Source organism: Plecotus auritus (assembly GCF_963455305.1).
Source record: "Plecotus auritus genome assembly, chromosome: 3".
NCBI lineage: Eukaryota > Metazoa > Chordata > Mammalia > Chiroptera > Vespertilionidae > Plecotus > Plecotus auritus.
Window position 1 is genome coordinate 31,267,101 of NC_137772.1, and position 17,389 is coordinate 31,284,489.

Genomic DNA, 17,389 nt, shown 5'->3' on the forward strand with positions numbered 1-17,389 from the left:
AGACTGGAGAGACAGAAATGAAGCCTTCTCCTCCCTGTATGTGCTGGGTTGGGCCAGGGGCCACACCGAGACCCCCGTAACCCCCCCACTCACTCTGTGAGGGCAGAAGTCAGTGGCCTAACCCTGAATCATTGGTTCCGATGCAGCTGAGCTCAGAATCACCCCTGAGAAGTGGAAGCAGCCAGGCTTTCAGTGTGTGGGCTCTGTTCCCCCCGTCCCCCCAACACACACCTAAAGGGAAACTGAGGGAGGCTCTCCTGCCCGTGGCAGAGGCCACCCCCCAGGGCCACCAGTGTGGCCACCAGCCACACCAGGGTCAAGCCCTGCCCAGGGGGTGCTGCTGGTCGAGGCCCCGACAACCAAGGCCAGGGAGGGTCTCACACAGGTTCACTGGTTCTGCACAGGCGTCTGTCATCCTCTCCCCAATGCTAACTGGCCGGCCCTACAACCTCCCCAAAAGGGAGAGAGCCATGGGGCCCCCACACCCCAGAAAGGCGTGTTGCTGGCTCTGACCTGTTCCTGATGCTTTGCATGTCACATTAGGGCATCTGTCCAGGGAACAGATGCCACCCCGACACCCTGTCCATGCCCCACAGCAGGCCCGGACAACAAAGCCAGCACAGCCGCAAGGGGTTTTCAGGTTCCGGAAGAAGAGGGGGGGTGCTCCTGGGAGAAGGGACCGGAAATGTGTGACAAGGCTCTTTTCTCCAACTCGGTCTATTAGAATATCCCTGCTCCTTTGGAAATCAATTTGTAAAAAACAGCATTTTAAGACCCGTGAGAATTTCAATTGTGCTGTCTGGCTGAGCAAATGCTCGAAGCTCCCGTGCCTTCTTCTCGTAAAAGCAGCGCCATTCAGAGAGAGCAGCCGTTCAGAGGCAGCCTGCTCCTTGGCAGGGGACCGCCTGCCCGAGCCTGGCTCGCTGACTCCGGTGTCTGGCTGCAGAGGACAGGAGCTCGGACGCCGGGGCAGAACGGGAGGGCTCTGCTCCATCCTCCCACCTGCAGGGCAGCCTCGAGGCAGAAAGGGCACAGCATGTAAGCCTCACGTGCCCAGTGTGCTCAACTTACCAAATGCTTTCCTTGTGTCTACCCCATGAGCATCCCACCAAAGCAGAGACAGGTGAGTCCAGCTTCCTCAGAACTGGAACACTTTAAGTGAGTCAAATGAAACTAGACCTGAAGTCTGGTTTCAGCGAAGATTGCCCAACACATCACTTCTAACCTTTTTAAGAAGTACTGCAAATGGCACACATTTTTCAGTCAAAGAAATTGACAGGGAAGTGCCTGCCTGCTAAGGGGACACTTGGAGTCTGTCCCTGTGCACCCCAGATGGTGCCACCCCTTCCCGCCTCACCGGGTTTTGGGCGCCTCGAGGTCCCCCGGCGCCTCCGGGTCAGCAGCCAGAATCGACGTTGGGGGCCCCCGGGGGCTCCCTGTGACGCTCGCCTCTCGGCCATCACTTGGTCTCTCCACCAGGGACCGGCAGCAGCAGCAGCAGCGGAGGCTTTCAATCTTCAGGATAGGCTCACACGAGGTCCAAACGCGGCCCCTGTGCCAGAGCGACGTGGTTTCCACCAGCCTGCAGGCACGGACGACGTGGGCCAAGGCACCCAGTGCTGCTCTGCACGCCGGGCCGGGCACACAATCTCTAGTGACCAGAGCGTCAAGTCAAGTCTGTCCCCTGGAGTCCCCAAGTCCAGGCCTCACTCCGGAACAACTGCTTGTACTGACAGTCCACTCTGGGCAGCTCAGAACCTGCCCTCGCCCCAGGCCGGCCTCCTGCCACCTGCAGAGACAGGGATGCTAGCCTGCCCGCCACACCTTGCAGGACAGGCAGCAGGAGAAGATGCCTGTGGTGTCAGAGAGAGACTCCTGCAGAGTGGAGGCCAGGCCGCACCCAGCCACTCTATTTGCGAGTTCTGGGCGTTTCCTTCCTTAGAAAGGGGGCTTGTGCTGGCTGGAGCTCCGAATGTTAAAGAGCTGCTCTGACTGCCCATGCCAAAAACACCTTCCAAGTTCAGGAAGTCTCAAGTTCAAACAAACAACTGTACAACTACAAGGCAGGAGGAAGGGAGGGGAAGCAGCCCCAGGCTCTCTTGAAATAAACTGGAAGTTCCGCCGTCTGTTACTCCCGCCTGTTGTCCAGCTTGGGAAAAAGGAAGTAACGCCGTTTTGCTTGGCAAGCCGACACTTTCCACAGAGAGATGCTGAACCTGCCCCAAGCCCAGCAGCTCCAGAGACTGGGGTCCAGGCAACTCCCCCGGGGCGGGGGTGGGGTTAAGGACTGCCCAGTGACCGCCGGGGATGCTCCTCTTGCCCCAGAGGTGCTGCCGCTCTGTGCCGGCTTCTCGTGGGGCACACTCTGGTGTTGCAGATCCTTGCCTCCAACCTGACAGGCAGCAAATTTCAGTGCCATTTAAAATGCAACGCTTAGGCTCGAAGGGCTTAAGCGTGCTCATTACATGCGGAAGGTTGCAGAACAAGAGAGTGACGGAGGTTAGCACTGAGGTCTATCTGCAAGACCAGGCTATACCCCGTGCACCGTGTGCCCTTGTGTAAGCTAATGTGATTAGAGCAGGCATCTCTGGTTGACAGCAAGATAAGCGCTTTTATTTAATTTTAGTCTTTCAGGGTGCACCCTTCCTCCCAGGCATGTTCATAGGCTGATGAGTCCTTCCCGCTGGAGACTGGGAACCGAGGGGACAGTCCTGGTCTGGGGATGTGCGCTTCCTCAGCCCCTAAGAGGGGCAGCTTCCCACAAGACAGTAATTCTGCCCAGCACTCTCCTTGGTGACCTGGAGATTTGCACTTCTGAGCTCTAAAGGTGTCAAGAGGGTGAGACAGGGCTGGAGGCGGGGCTGGTGCTGGCTACTCTAACCCCCCTGCCGCCACCCTCCATGCCCAGCTGGTACCTGTGGGTGTGGCAAGCTGGCCTCTGGGGACCACCTGAGACCTCACAGAGAGAAGTTAGCTCGCTGTACGGCCTCCTTAAGACGACACAAGCGGAAAACTGTGCACAGAACCTGGACAGTCACAGTCAACACTTCCTTCACTCAGAAGCAAAGGAAAACCGTGACCGAGATTCAAAGCATTAGCCACGGGGGCTGTCAGGCGCTCGAGTTTTCATGTCTGCCCCTTCACACTGGCTTCTAAGCAGAGGCCCCTCCCAACACACAATCAGGAGGAAACAGATGGCGTGTTTGATGTGGCACATCCAGGACGCAGGTCCTCTTCCCGTGACCAGGGATCCTTCAATCAGGTTCAGGACACAGGACCCCAGGGAAAGACACGTGGAAACGCGACTGCTACGTGCTCACAGAAGCAGCCCGCCACAAGCCGGTGACCAACGGCAGTGAGCATCTGTCACGCGTCGTTTCTGAGGTCTGCACCGAATTTCTCTCTGTGTATCTTTCTCTCCCCGCCCCCCATAAGTGTTAAGATATGCAGAGAAAACTGTGAAAATTTGGAATGTCAGGACCATTGCCTGAGCAGCCAGTAAGTCAGAACACACACATGCGCACATGCAGACAGTTTATGATTCAATGTGTTCTTTCCATCCAGTGGATGTGGGTTAATCCCGTTCCCCCTAAGTATCTAAATATGTTTTAAAGATGTTACTAATTGCAACCTTTTCCAAAAGTCAACTCTGAATCTCAACCTCACTCACAATCTGTCAGTTTCCTCGTCTTGTACCTTTGCAGCCACTGGGTTTGGCAAACATCTTGAAAACTCTACGGGATTTTCCCAGCAGCCAGCGGGCATGTCCTCCCCTAAACTCCTTCATAGCTCTCCAGGGAAAAAATACAAAAACACCTGAGATCCAATTCTCCCTCGCATGGCCCTGGCCTTCACTGGGTGGGTTCGGCGAGGCTCGGGGAAGCTGAAGGAACCAGACCACTTGAGAAGTGGACTGACTTGTATTTTACACCTCAACAGTATATTTTACACAACAGGGCCTCAAGCGATTGTTAAGTTTCATATCAATAAATGGCATGATTTTTGGCAGTAAAAGCATCTTAAGTTAATCATGTCAGGAGAGCAGGGAGTTACTTAGTGCAGTCTTCAACCAAAGAAGTTGCTGGGTAATTGAAAATTCAATTCTTCCGGGGCTGATGCAGGCAGGGAAGCGGCCGCCTGCTGAACTGCTTCATTGAAGCCACACTTGAGGACTCGGTTCCAAAAACTGTTTTCTCTCTTTTCAAAAAAACTGTGTGCAGAAAACCATACACGGCACTTGCATTCAGTGAATTTGCACGAGGTTGGCACGTGCAGGCACTGCACACCAGCACCCATGCGCGGAGTCCCTGGCCCCGCCAGGCACGTCTCCCTCCCACGGACAAGTGTCGTTTCGACTTCTCCTCACTTTATTCTTTTTCTGGGTTTTTCGCTGGACCTAGTGCCTGGCACCCCTGCCTCGCTGTGGGTAGATGGATGAATGATTCTCCTTGCGCTGAATAATCCTTCCTAAATCTGGTAATCCCTGAGGTCCACGGGCAGCGACACACCTGGCGAAACCCCCTCCTGTTCAGTGCCGAGTACCAGCCCCCTCACCTGGCACTGCTCTCGGTCACAGCCTCACAGCCCTACTTGATGGCATTTCCTGAGGGAGCCACACTGCTAGTCACTACTAAATTGTTCACTTTTAATAGGGGCTTCGAGTTGGGCTACTTCTTGTCATTTTTAATGACAACATCTTCCCTCTAACAAAGACAGAAAATTCTGGGAGCTGGGCAATCAAGATAACCTGTAAGACACTGTAATTCTCTAAAATTCTGAGGCCTCTGTAACCCAGGAATAAAACCATCGTTGGAGAAACCAAAGTTTCTTTTTAGGAGTAAAAAAATGATTAAGTGATATGCTTAATTTTATAAAACAAAGTTCCACCACAATTGACCCATCATGACAAACTCTAGAGGTTATGCCCACCCAAGTCATGTGCATTTAGAACTCTATTAAGACACAGATAACAGATGACATGGTGATTGAAGACCTTTCTAAGCTGTGTTTGAAAGAAATATTTCAAAGACATAGATTGGGATGTGGTTGGGCCAAATCTTAAACGAAAGAATAAACATGCAGTGCATCAAAATGCTCATTTCTACTTTCCACGTGAGGTTCTAACACTCCTCACATTAAGCGATGGTTTGTGTCTAGATTGTTCCTGGTGAAGCTTCCAGACCCAGGCAGACCCTCACTGTCAGGTTCCACCAGGAGGACACATCAGCACAGAGCAGACTCTAAGTGTCTGGTGAGGATGAATGAACGTGTGTTTATGAGTGAGCAATCCTGCCAGTACTAAAGAATGGCTTTCAGAAAACAGTAAAATTATTTTTTAGCCCTTGCAGAATTGATGGAGTCATAAAATTATAAAACTGATAAATCATGGAGACCTGAATCTAGGCGCATTCAACAACTTCCTGTAGTTTGTTATCATTTAAATATCAAATGACATAGTCTCCCTTCTTAAGGATCCAGAAATCAAAACACTTGAAAGATTTTTTTTTATCTTTAAAGACAAATCATCCTTATAAAAGTGAAGTCATATTTGGGACAGTTCACCGTCCCTAAAATCTTGCACAGAATGTCATGGATGAAACTTAACACCAGTTCTTTCCTTTGGTGAAATAAGTGCCACAGCCATGGTATGACTATAAAAATAAGAAATTGGTCTTTACGCTTTGGGATTGGATTCCTTTCTTTAATACTGTTATAATAATGAAATAAAGCTAAATACTAGAACATCTGCTGAAACCCTAATTTAGATACACATAAACCACTTAATTCTAAAATTTAGAAAGAGCATCTACTCTTTTGTACTGTCCAACTTACATCTTTAAATTTTCTTGAAGGTCTCCTCCCAAAAGCTTATTTCCCCTCCGTATTTGTACCTTTTGGGACTTAAGTTGGGACAAATGTTCCTCTGAGGGGAAAAAGAAAGCATCCGACTTTGACGCTCCTTCCTAACAAGCTATGTGCTGAGGCCCGGAGCCAGGCTGTGCTCTGTGTTAACAGCACTTTGGAGAATCCCATCTGGGTAGCACAGCCCCTGACACGTCCCTTCCTCTCCGAGCCACGGCCTCTCAGATGCTTCCCTTTTCTTCTCACTTGCCTGGAAAATCTCCACATGCCTCATTATTGGGACTGTTCATCAGAAAACATGCTTGATAATATGTAATAATAATAGTGGCAGCCACATGTACTGAGCGCACAAGCCGGGCACTCAGTAGGCACACTCATATGTGACAACGGCATCGAGAAGTAGTTGCTGAGACCTTCCTGCCCGCAGGCAGCTCTGAGTGCTTTTCATGTGAATTTAACTCTCTTGCTCTTCACAGCAACCTGACAAGCTGCTCTCATGGATCCACTTTACAGATGTGGAAACAGAGGTACCTCATGCCGACAGATGACAGAGCCGGGGTTTGAACCCAAGGTTATGGCTCCAGACAGTGTTTTCACTTTCTAACACTCACACGGGCTCTCTGCAGTGGTGCTATTCTTATTATTACCCTCCAAGGCAGAAAACCTCATTCCACATTTTATCCAAATAGGACTACAGGAACATAGGCTATATTTTAATTTCAGCTCTTAACTGGAATTAGAATTTAAGCAACTAGATTTTTGTATGTGCATTTGACAACTGCAATAGCTTGTTTTGAAAGATGTAACACATATTTCTTTCTCTAAAACCAGAGGTATAAAATGAATGTGAGCAGTTAAGTTCTTAGTTGATCAGAAATACAGAAGTGTGAAAATACTATTTATAATAGTACAAATCCAACTGCAAGGATTAACGCTATCTACTTACACAGAGATGATAATCTGGCGAAGAGGTGAGCTTAGACAAACAGAAAGAGCTTCCAACCTTGGCTATGCATGTGTGTGTAACTGAAAAAAACAAGCAGATACTCCACAGGCAGTCTCCGTGTGCAGATTAAGCTGCAGAAGACTGTATTTGGTTAAATTGTGAATCCATGGACCCTAAGAGACTGTTAAAATTATTCTCTTCTAGGGAAAATGTATTTACCTATTTCACAAGTAGCTGAGGATCAGAAAGCTTTTCATTGCAATGTTTATTCGTTGTTATCAGTTATAACAAAAAGAAGGATTTCTCAGATTATGTTTTTTATACTTACTAGTCCCTAAAAGTCTGATTCTAGGGAGAATTCTCAGTTATTAAGCTGATGCAGGTGAGAGAACCGACAGCAAAAGTTCTCTCACCAGGAACACTTGCCAAAGGAGCTGCTAGGAAGACATGAGTTGGGTAAAGACTGGAGCAAACCGGCCACCCTGAGTGGCTTTGTAGAGGCAGCACCGGTGGTCCCAGGGGGAAACTCACAAGAGTCTGGAACGTGGTCGGTGTTCTCATGGAGCTCCAAGGGTAGCAGGGAGAACAACGCAGATCTGCCGAGCGATTAACAGACAATGCAAACAACACATGATGAAATTCTACATGGGGCTACGTGGAAAAGAGGTGAGCAAGGCCAGGAGAGCTGACTGGTCCAGGAATTGTTTCTGGGAGGAGGGAGGCCGAGTATTGAACAAAGATGTGGGAGGACCCTGACAATGTGACCGTCATCTGGAGACACTGGTGAAGGAGGGCAACCCATAGCAAGAATTGTGTTGAGTGTACGGATATGGTTCCACCAACACAAGACCCACTTAAGTCAAAACAGTTTACATTTGTTCGTTTTGCTTAAATAAAGCGATAATTAGCAAGCAAAAGCAGATGCATGAATGTGACTGATTTCCACAAATTCAAATTAAGACTGCTCTCTTCAAGATGCTTACAGTATGTTGTGTTTGAAATTGCCTTCAAGGTCTCCCTCAAGCAGCAGATCCTCGATAACATCATTTAGTACAACATTGTTTGGTTATAACGTTGATGAGATAGTGTAGGAAGTTAACTCTTATTGATATTCATAAAAAAGCCTATGGTAAAATTGGTTTCATTTCTTTTAAAGTCACAGAATCTACTGAGGACATTAAGTGAGGACTTAACTGTACTATAAAGCAGGGGTTGGGAATGTCCAGCCCACAGGCCATATAAGGCCCTCGAAATCATTTTTTCTGGCCCTGCCAAGGCATTATCGGTGAGTTAATTAAATGTTTGACCAAATACAGCAGGATAATTTTTAAGTTGATAATTTTGTATGGCCCATGCATGATGTTATAAATATCCAAATAGCCCTTGGTAGAAAAAAGGTTCCCCACCCCTGCTGTAAAGTATATATATTGTCTTTTTTTAAAATAAATATATATTTTTTTTATTTCAAAGAGGAAGGGAGAGGGAGAAAGAGATAGAAACATCAATGATGAAGAGGGAATCATCGATTGGCTGCCTCCTGGGGATGGAGCCCACAATCCAGGCATATTGCCTGACTGGGGATCGAACCGTGACCTCCTGGTTTATAGGTTGATGCTCAACTGAGCCACACCAGCTGGGCCTACATATTGTCTTTTGAACACTCCTCTTCAACCACCAAGAGTCGTTACTGTTACAAACAGCCAATACTCATTTTGTGTGTGTGTGTGTAATCATGTCCACTGAACATGGAAATCTCAGACACCTTTACAAAGTATTTGAGCAGGTCTAGCAATGTTAAAAGCCACTGAATCTGAGAGCTGCCAAGGCCACTACAGGTCCCCAACTAGGCTCCTCCGAGTCAAGGGGCCAGCACTTCCCAGCTCTGTCTCAATGGCCAGCTCAACAGCCAGCACTCTGTGTTTGGAGTCCTTTGGAAAAATATTTCCTTTTAGTCAAAATGTGCTTCCTGTAATTTCTACTCATTGATTCACTGCTCTTAACTCTACTACTTGGAAGCCAAGAGAACACTTCCATTCCTGTTTCTGAGGAACAGTGGCTGGCATGCTGGACGGGCATGTGCGTGTTTCTGGCAGGTCTTCTGTTTTCCAACAATAGTTAAAGAGAATATTTCAACATATACTTTGAAAATGAGAAGACAATGGAGTCACCCTGAGAACCGCCATTCTCCCATTGGATGGCTGGTTGTTTGGCTGACTATTCACAGCATACTGTCTGTATTAGTTAGCGAGTCCCATACTACCGCTGCATGACAAGCTGTACATCAGTTCAGTAAGACATCAATTATAAGTATTCTTCTCATGTTCAAAACTCTGTGTAGGTGGCTCTGCTCCACATGCCTCATTTAGGGCCAGGCTGGAGAAGCCACGACTGCCCTGGGTATGTTTCACGAGGGATCACTGGGGAACGGGAAGGGCCAGCCCACTGTGCAAACACATGGGAACACCACATATGCCAAGGCCCGTCAGATGACCAAGAACAAGTCAAAGCGGGACACATGCTCTGCCCACAGTGGAAGGGGAGAGTGAATGCTTGCTAAAAAAGAATTCAAAGCATCTCAGTATCCTATGGTCATTCTCTCTCCTCTTTGTTCATGGAGGACAACACAGGATGTAAAGAAAGCCTTTCTCAAAATCCAGACACCAAAATATGAAGTGCCTTTGACTTTCACTCTCACGCTCTCATAAAAGTTAGTTTATTAAGAATTTACTATATCTTTGCTGGTAGCTGAAGATGATCACTTTCCTTATGGACTCATAATGTTTTCCATCATTTGTGAAGGGAAAATTTGTATTCTTAATAACACATTTTCTTTTTGAAAATCAGGAAAGTATTCACAAATATTTCACCTTTAGATGTTTCATCTACGTGCCACAATTTCTCAATTCACATCAACATTTGCTTTCTACACTTTGCTAGTCCAACACATATGGAGCACATTTAAGTGCCAGGCCTGGGGACATGAAGTCAAACAGGGCATCGTCCAGACTTAGTGAAATGATGGATGTGGCAAAGGAGCCACCAAGCAGACAGTACAGTGGGGACAGCACTGCAGCCAGGAGTGTGGGCACAGGAGCACATGAATAACAAAGCCATGTGGGCCACAGAGGAAGGCCTCACCTGAGTGGTCCTGGGCTGGTTCCTGAGGGAGGACCCAGTATTAACTGAAGGGTGAGCAGGAGCTCCAGACAGGGGTGGCACAGGCACAAAGTGCCCTCCTGGTTTCTCTTTGGAGTCCACTGGAGAACCAGAGTGCCCTGCTTTTATCTTCCCACTAACCTGGGCTTTGGCACCCTCCCAAACGTGTGTGGGCCTCACTTGGAGCACCACTCACCTGGCTAGGCCAGGCCTGAGAATCTGCATTTATAACAAGCTTCCAGGTGATGCCTCGTCTAGGACCACACCCTGAGGACCCTGCATTAGTTGAGGGAAACCAGTAACACCCCCAATGGGCAATTCTAAATAAGAATAAATCACTAATTTCATCCACAAACGTCTCTTTACACTCAGAATCTCCAAAACTCATTCCGGAATCTCTGCTAACAAGATCCCTAAAAAGTTTCCTATGTAAGCTATTTGTTTCTTTTAAAAATAGTTCTCACCTATCTAATCAGAAATCTAAATTACGCATCACAAAATATTCAACCATCCCTCATCAATGTCAAGCTCACTCATCTGTATGATTTTCTTCATAAGGGACTCAACATTTTTTAAAAAATGGATTTGAGCCTGGCTGGTGTGGTAAAGTGGTTGAGCACTGACCCATGAACAAGGAGGTCACAGTTTGATTCCTGGTCAGGGCACATGCCTGGGTTGTGGGCTTGATCCTCAGAAGGGGGATGCCTTCTGGCAGCTGATCCATGATTTTCTCTCATCATTTATATTTCTCTCTCATTTTCCCTCTCCTTCCTCTCTCTGAAATCAATAAAAACATATTTTTAAAAAATGAATTTGGGGAAAAAACTAGTCTTAAGAATTCCATCACTGAGGCAGAAGACAGCAGGCAGGGGTGGGTACTAATGCCCCCGATGGAGACCATGCTGGGTGGAGTTTGATGCTGCCAGACGCTGTGGTCCCTGCACTTAAAGCTCCTGAACATTTCCATGTAGAAATGTGCACACCAACGACCCCTGCTGAATCAGTCTCGAAGGAATCCTTTCCTCTGACAGGTGCAATCGGGCAGTTTCAAGTGGTCTCTCTCTACCTCTGAGGATGTGCTGGGAACCTTCATATCCCTGAAAGCTCATTCATGATACTCTGGTCCTTCAGCCCCCAACCTGCTGCCACACTAAGCATGTCTCAGCCAGACACCATCTTCCCAGGGAGGGTTTATGGCCAGAGAGCAGTGAGCAGCCTGGGTGGTTCAGGTAATGGCAGGTGGGCGTCACAGCCCTCTTCTTTTCCTCTCATTGCCCACATCCAGCTTGGTCAGTCCCACCTTCAAAACACGTCAAGACCCCCGCTGTCTGCACCACCTGCCACCTGCAAACCTGCTACCCTGGCCCCATTGGCCGTCTAACTTCTCCTGGACTGGAACTGGGGGGTGGCTTTCCTTCCACATGGCTCCCTCTGTCTTTTCAGTAAGCAGCCAGACAAGCCTTTAAAAACCAGGATGAGATCATATCGCAATTCTGCTTAAATGTCTCAAAGGCCTCCGATTCCCCTCAGAATCTGAGCTGAGTTTGGAGCTGTGGTCCCACAGTTCACAAGCAATCCGGCAGTCGTGGGATGAACTGAGCCCCTCCAAAATCCAGACGTTCAAGTCCCAATCCCCAGGACCTCAGAATGCGACTGTATTTGAAGATAGGGCCCTTAAAGACGTGCTTCAGGTAAAACGAGGTCATTAGTGGGCCTTAATCCAAGGGGACGGGTGTTCTGATAAGAGGAGATTAGGATGCAGACATGCAGAGAGGGATGACCATGTGAGCACACAGGAGGAAGACGGCCATCTACACGCCAAGAAAGGAGGCCTTGGGAGAAACCGCCCAGCTGACACCTTGACCTCAAACTTCCTGCCTCCAGAACTGTGAGAAATAAAGGCCTGTTGTTTAAACCGCCCAGTCCGTAGTGCCTTTGTTACAGCAGCCGGGTGTGACGAGGGTACCAGCATGACCCCTCTGCTCTCACTCCAGCTCCTCACTGGCCACCCCAGCCTCCATGCTGTCCCAACCTCACACAACAAGGACTTCCCAACTCCGTAATGCAAACACGAGTAGCCTCATTGTGCACAGAAGAATCTTCCAAAAGCTTGTACAAATTTTACACAAAAAAGTTCTTACGTTGTGTTTTGGAATTTCTGGGTTAACTATTTTTATGTCTTAACCAAGCCAGACCCCTCACAGGACTGACTGGGGTTTGGGGGGTGGGGGGCCAGGGGAACCGGGCTCCTCACAAGGCTGTAGGACTTGGGCTGGTACAGAGCAAATGGGCAAGGTTAGCCCCAGTGATGCCAACCGCAAGTCGTGGCATCAGTAGGGGGGTCCCCGAGGGAGCAGGTGAGCATCATCAGGGACCCTGAAGGCAGATGAGTCACAACAAGCCCTGCCAATAGGGAAAGAAAGGAAGCCAGACACCAGAGCCCTTGTACGTGTGCAGGGGGTTCTCTGCCAGGAACGGGACACAATCCCACAGGAGACCAGAGATGACCAGAGAGCAGAGCTCTCCGAGGGCCAGAAATGGGGGATGGATGACACAGGCAGAGGTGGGCATGTCCTCGGCTGGAGCCAGGCTGTCCTAGGTGGGGGACCAAGGGACCCCAGGGGCTTCCATTAGGACAGTAACAGTTAACAGCTGCAGCACTGAACAGTTTCTTCAGGAAAACCCAGGACACAAAGATTAGGATCTCTTATGCAGGGTGCTGCCTCCACAAATTAAAGACAAGAATTTGGCCTCATCATCTCCCACAGAGCACTGTCTACACATTTGGTCTTGTTGTTCTATGTCCTTACCCTTTCTATCCAACGGCATCTATTTATACTCCAAAGAAGCGCCCCAGGTCAGGTCTGTCACAAAAGCTACCTCCATTGTCCGACTTCCCTAGAGATCTCTGCAACAGAACTCGCTGAAAGAGTCCCACTTCTCCCTGCAACTGAATTTGGATGTGGTGCACAGAGAACACCACTGCGGGATGCTTGGGTTCTTTATGAGGGACACATCTGAAGGATGGACACTCATTACTCAAACGTTGCTGCAATGATAGTACCGGATGCGACAACATCCCCATCCTTTCAGTGTCGGAGCTAGCAGCTAAGGTATCAGTTGAAAGTAAGCTTCTTGGTGGTGGTATACCTAGTGTAGACAATGAGAAGATGGGACAGAATGGGTGGGAAGGAAGATGTCTGGGACAAAGAGTATGAGTGTTATGGCTGAACTCCAAGCAGAGGAGTGAGACAGACTCATCAGCACCCCTCCCCGCAACACTCATGTTCTGATGCAAACCAAGGGTTTCTTCCTTCAGTGTATAAGAGCTAAAAGTTGTTATTCCTCAGGGCAGGGGTGGTGGGGGGCATTACAAATTCAATATATGATATAGTTTCTATTTTTAGTATCGTATGCATCTTCATCCATTTATCCACCCATCCATCCTCATCCATTCATCCATAACAAGAATTAATATTTTGCTCAAGGTTAATTAATGGAGAAGGCGGCACTAGATTTAAAGACTTCTATTGCAGTGGTTCTCCAACTGTAGTTCCTGGGCTAGTATCATCAGCATCACCTGAGAACTTAAAAATGCAAGTTCTCAGGCCCTGCCCCAGAATTCCTGAAGCAGAAACTCTGGAAGTAGTGCCCAGGAATCTGTGATGAATCTCTCCCGATGATTCAGATGTTCTAGTTGAGGATGACTGTTCCGCATTCAGAAAATGCCTGAATCCACTAGACCCATTAGCATTTCTCTCTCAAATCTTTATTACTTTTTCACCAATTGCTGTAAATATAAAGAGAAAACCCAAATAATGCAAGTGCTAGAAAAGGAGCCCTACCACATGGAAGGGAGCTTTTGTCACTGGAAAGTGCTCCTGGCCTTGTGGTTAAAGCTCAGGTTCAAGAACATATGCAATTTAAATTCTCAAGGTCAAGAAAGAGATAAGAGTCACCGACCAGATGTACAACGTGCATGCAGACTAACCTACATAATGTATGTCCTTGCCGAGTGGGAGCAACATAGACATCTGAAGTGAAAATCAGGCAGCTAGCAGCATGTCTGGGCCAGTGGACAACGATAAAATGCCTGCCGGTTCAGGGCAGAGCCGTGAAAGGTCCAACTCTGTGCAGGTGAAACAGCCACAACGCTCCGTGCAAGGTCGCTGAACCCCAGCCCTCCCCTCTCACCCCGTCCTAAGTGGGTCAGGCCCCCTGCCCTGAATCTCTACGCCAACATGCAGACCAATGTCCTGGCACCACCAGCCCACACCTGCCACTGATGCCAAATCACCCTGGAGGTGGAACAACTCTCCGACCACCTCCAGGTAAAAGCCATTCTCTACAGAGGAAGTGCCTGGGATTTAGACCTGAGTTGGCGAGTAGGTTTACATAGACCTACATCCCTACCGCCATGCTCGGTGGATGGCACTGTGTCAATACAGCATGGGGAACAGCCCACATCATGTCTCGCAGCTTCCGTCCAGGGCTGCTTCACATGTAGAATGGGTGAAAAATCGATTTTGTAATGAAGGAAGAGGCAGTGTTCATGGGAGAAAAGCAGGGGTCTGGATGCAGGGGTCCTCTGGTCTCACAAAACGATACTGGATATTCATAAAGCCGGGCATCTGCTGACCTGGCTTTAAGAGTCTTGGTGAAATCTGTAGTTGCCGGCAGCGCAGATGTGTCAAAGGACACACATTTCGGAGTTTCTGCTTAGAATGAGTCCATGGTCAAGTTAAGGACCTGGCCCACAACACACATTAGGTGAGTGGCCAATGTCATTCCTGCTCTTCAGATATAGACTCTTAGCAATTCAAAATGCACATGTGTCTTTCAGAGCTCAAGGAAAAACCTCCCTCCCTATGCGCTAGGGAATGACATCACTCTTGGAACAGTTCCCACTCTGTAATTCCGACTCCAGGCCAATGCGGAGGGTGTGAAGAGCTGCCCCTCCCCTCCAGGGCCAGCCAAGCTGCGGTCCCCTGCGCCCTTCACCTCAGCCACACGCCAAACCCCGCACCCAGCAAAAGGCGACTCGTGTTTCAGAAAAAGGGAGCTCGCTGCCTTTCTAAGAATAAGGGCCAGATGGCATAAAAATGGCTTTATTTTCTGTTGACCCATCTACAATAAGCCCAGTAGCTGTAATCAAAAAAATCACCATTAAAAACTGAATGTCACACACAATGATGCTTATGCTGATTTAAGCATTGTTTTGCTCTCAAAAGCCATTGGGGTCTTCCACTTATGGGGCGGTGGGGGAGAGAAAGAGAGAGGGAAAGAAAGAGGAAAGAATAACACACCTACACCACGTAACTGACAAAATCTAATCTCTCAGCAAAGTCTTATTTAGACAACAAGGTAATGATATATAACATAACATATGACAACCCCAGGCAAAAATATGGCAACTCACTTTTAACGATACCGGATTCTTTCCTCTTCATTTCAAGGAAAACTAGTTAATGCCGAGGGTCTTCCTCCCACACAGGGAAACTCAGATGTGATTGACTGAAAGCCAATAGCAAGAGCCCGCCAGCTCAGGTTTTTCTTATATCTAAACGAATCCATTTTACTTGCTTCTAGAGGCTTATTTTTAAGTAACCTTTTAATTAACACAGAAAACGAATGTCCAGCAATGCTATACTTCCACACTTGACCCAAACCATTTTCAAACAATTGTCTTAGGTGAAACTACATTGGGTGAAGAAAAGAACCACCTGATCAATCCGGATTTTTCCTCCTCCAAATGAGCTGGTATCTCCACCATCCCCACACCAGGCTCGAAAAGCCCTTGGCTCAAATTATTTTCCATCCACGAATACTTAGGCTTTCTCCATTGCTATGGTTGCACATGCGACTGAAATGCAGGTTGAATGAGAAGATTTCAGACAACTGCTCCACATGCAAACCTGGGATCTCCTAGAAAGCCTGTGGCACCCATCTGCAATTATTTTAACGATCCTAGCAGAATAAAATCATGCTGACTGTCCATGGAAACCTATCAGCTGCCAGATAAATGCCCATCATACCTGCTCTTTCCTGTTATTACTGCTAAGGGGGGAAAAAGGAAGGCTGTTATACAAAAATTAGACGCATGTCCCTACGATTCAACACATGATGTCAAGCTTAACATAGAATTCAAGGCCAGCAGCTCCTCCTACCAGTGTGCTTGGAAACCGCATTTAATCTCTGCACCATTTCTTCCAAAGCCATCTCTTCATTTCTCAGCCAAAACCTCATCCTCCGGCAGAACAAAACGATCCTCCGCAGCTGCTTTCCTCTGCACCAGAAGGTGCTTCATGGGTGGGGTAGCACGGGTGGGGAGGGGGCGCGGCTGCGAGGCTGGGGATGGGGGGGCACGGCAGCGCCTCCCTTCCCTCGATTGGTCCCCAGCCCCGCCAAGGGGCGCGCCCTGCGCCAGGGTGGGGGCTGCTCAGCGGAAGCGGAAGCGCGCCCGCCCCGCAAGTCCCCGCAAGTCCCCGCAGCCACCAGGGAGCTCCGCGTGCACCCGTGCGGTCACCTGGAAGCCTCGAGTGTGCACACCCAAGTTCACCTGGGAGCCCCAAATGTTCACCCCAAGGTCACCAAGGAACCCTGCGGGAGCACCCACCCCAGTAACCTGGAACCCTACTGTGTGCACCCACTGATCACCTGACAGTCCCGAGTGTGCACCCCGCGGGGATCTCGCCCCGCAGCTCTCCCTCACTCCGAGGCGCCCCCGCCCATGCTTCCCAGCTGGGCTCTCTCTGCGCCCCTTCCCCCACCGGAGAGGAAGGAGGGACTGTGGGAGCGGAGCGGCCGCGAACCTGCCCGCCCCCCTTTACCTCCGGCAGTCCCTGGGCAGGTGCAGAGGCCGCAGCAGCCCAGCGCACCCTCCCCGCGCCGCCGCATGCTGCCTGGGCAGCACCAGGTCAGTGGGTCCTGGGGTCCTTAGAGGGTCCTCGGGTGGCCGGGTGGACCGGCTGCTCCCGCTGCGGCACCGCCTGCCCAAGGACGCGGGCGGGCGGGGAGGGAAGCGCGCTGCAGGCCCTCCGATCTCACCATGTTTGGCAAGAAGCCATGCGTGCATTCTACACCTCAGTGCCCGCAGATGGGAGTCATGTGTGCAAGGCTAGGGCTGCCACATCCCAAGGACATGCAAGAACACGAGTGTGCACACTGGTGGGCCCTGCATGGGGCCACTCCCAGCCTGGGGCCTTGCCATCCTTTTGTGATTGGCATTACAGGTAGCATGCTCTTCCTTACAGCAGTATTTCGGGAAAAAGTGCCAATTTCCATGAATGTTTGGAAAATTCAAGCAAGGAGTGGCAGAGATTCAAACTGTGGCTCATGTCGATACAATGGGTGTGCCAACATCTCAGTGTGGTGACTGTCAGGCACCACGAGGTGGGCTGAGGGGTAAAAAGATGAAGGTGACAC

The 17,389-nt window shown here is 49.2% G+C and overlaps 1 protein-coding gene across 12 annotated transcripts in view; it reads right to left on the reverse strand.

Annotated features, from left to right (window-relative positions):
* Positions 1–16,465, reverse strand: part of MCF2L (MCF.2 cell line derived transforming sequence like) — a 117,183-nt gene extending 100,718 nt beyond the window's left edge. For 5 of the 12 annotated variants that reach the window (XM_080661605.1, XM_080661593.1, XM_080661602.1 and 2 more), the window contains exon 1: positions 1,358–1,884. In XM_080661605.1, the coding sequence (XP_080517731.1) occupies positions 1,358–1,460 (103 nt within the window). In that variant the 5' untranslated portion in view covers positions 1,461–1,884. Of the gene's footprint in view, positions 1–1,357; positions 1,885–15,383; positions 16,063–16,131 lie in introns of those variants that run through there. The other 7 variants (XM_080661597.1, XM_080661596.1, XM_080661604.1 and 4 more) reach the window with 4 other exon arrangements.
* Positions 16,466–17,389: the final 924 nt, after the last annotated feature.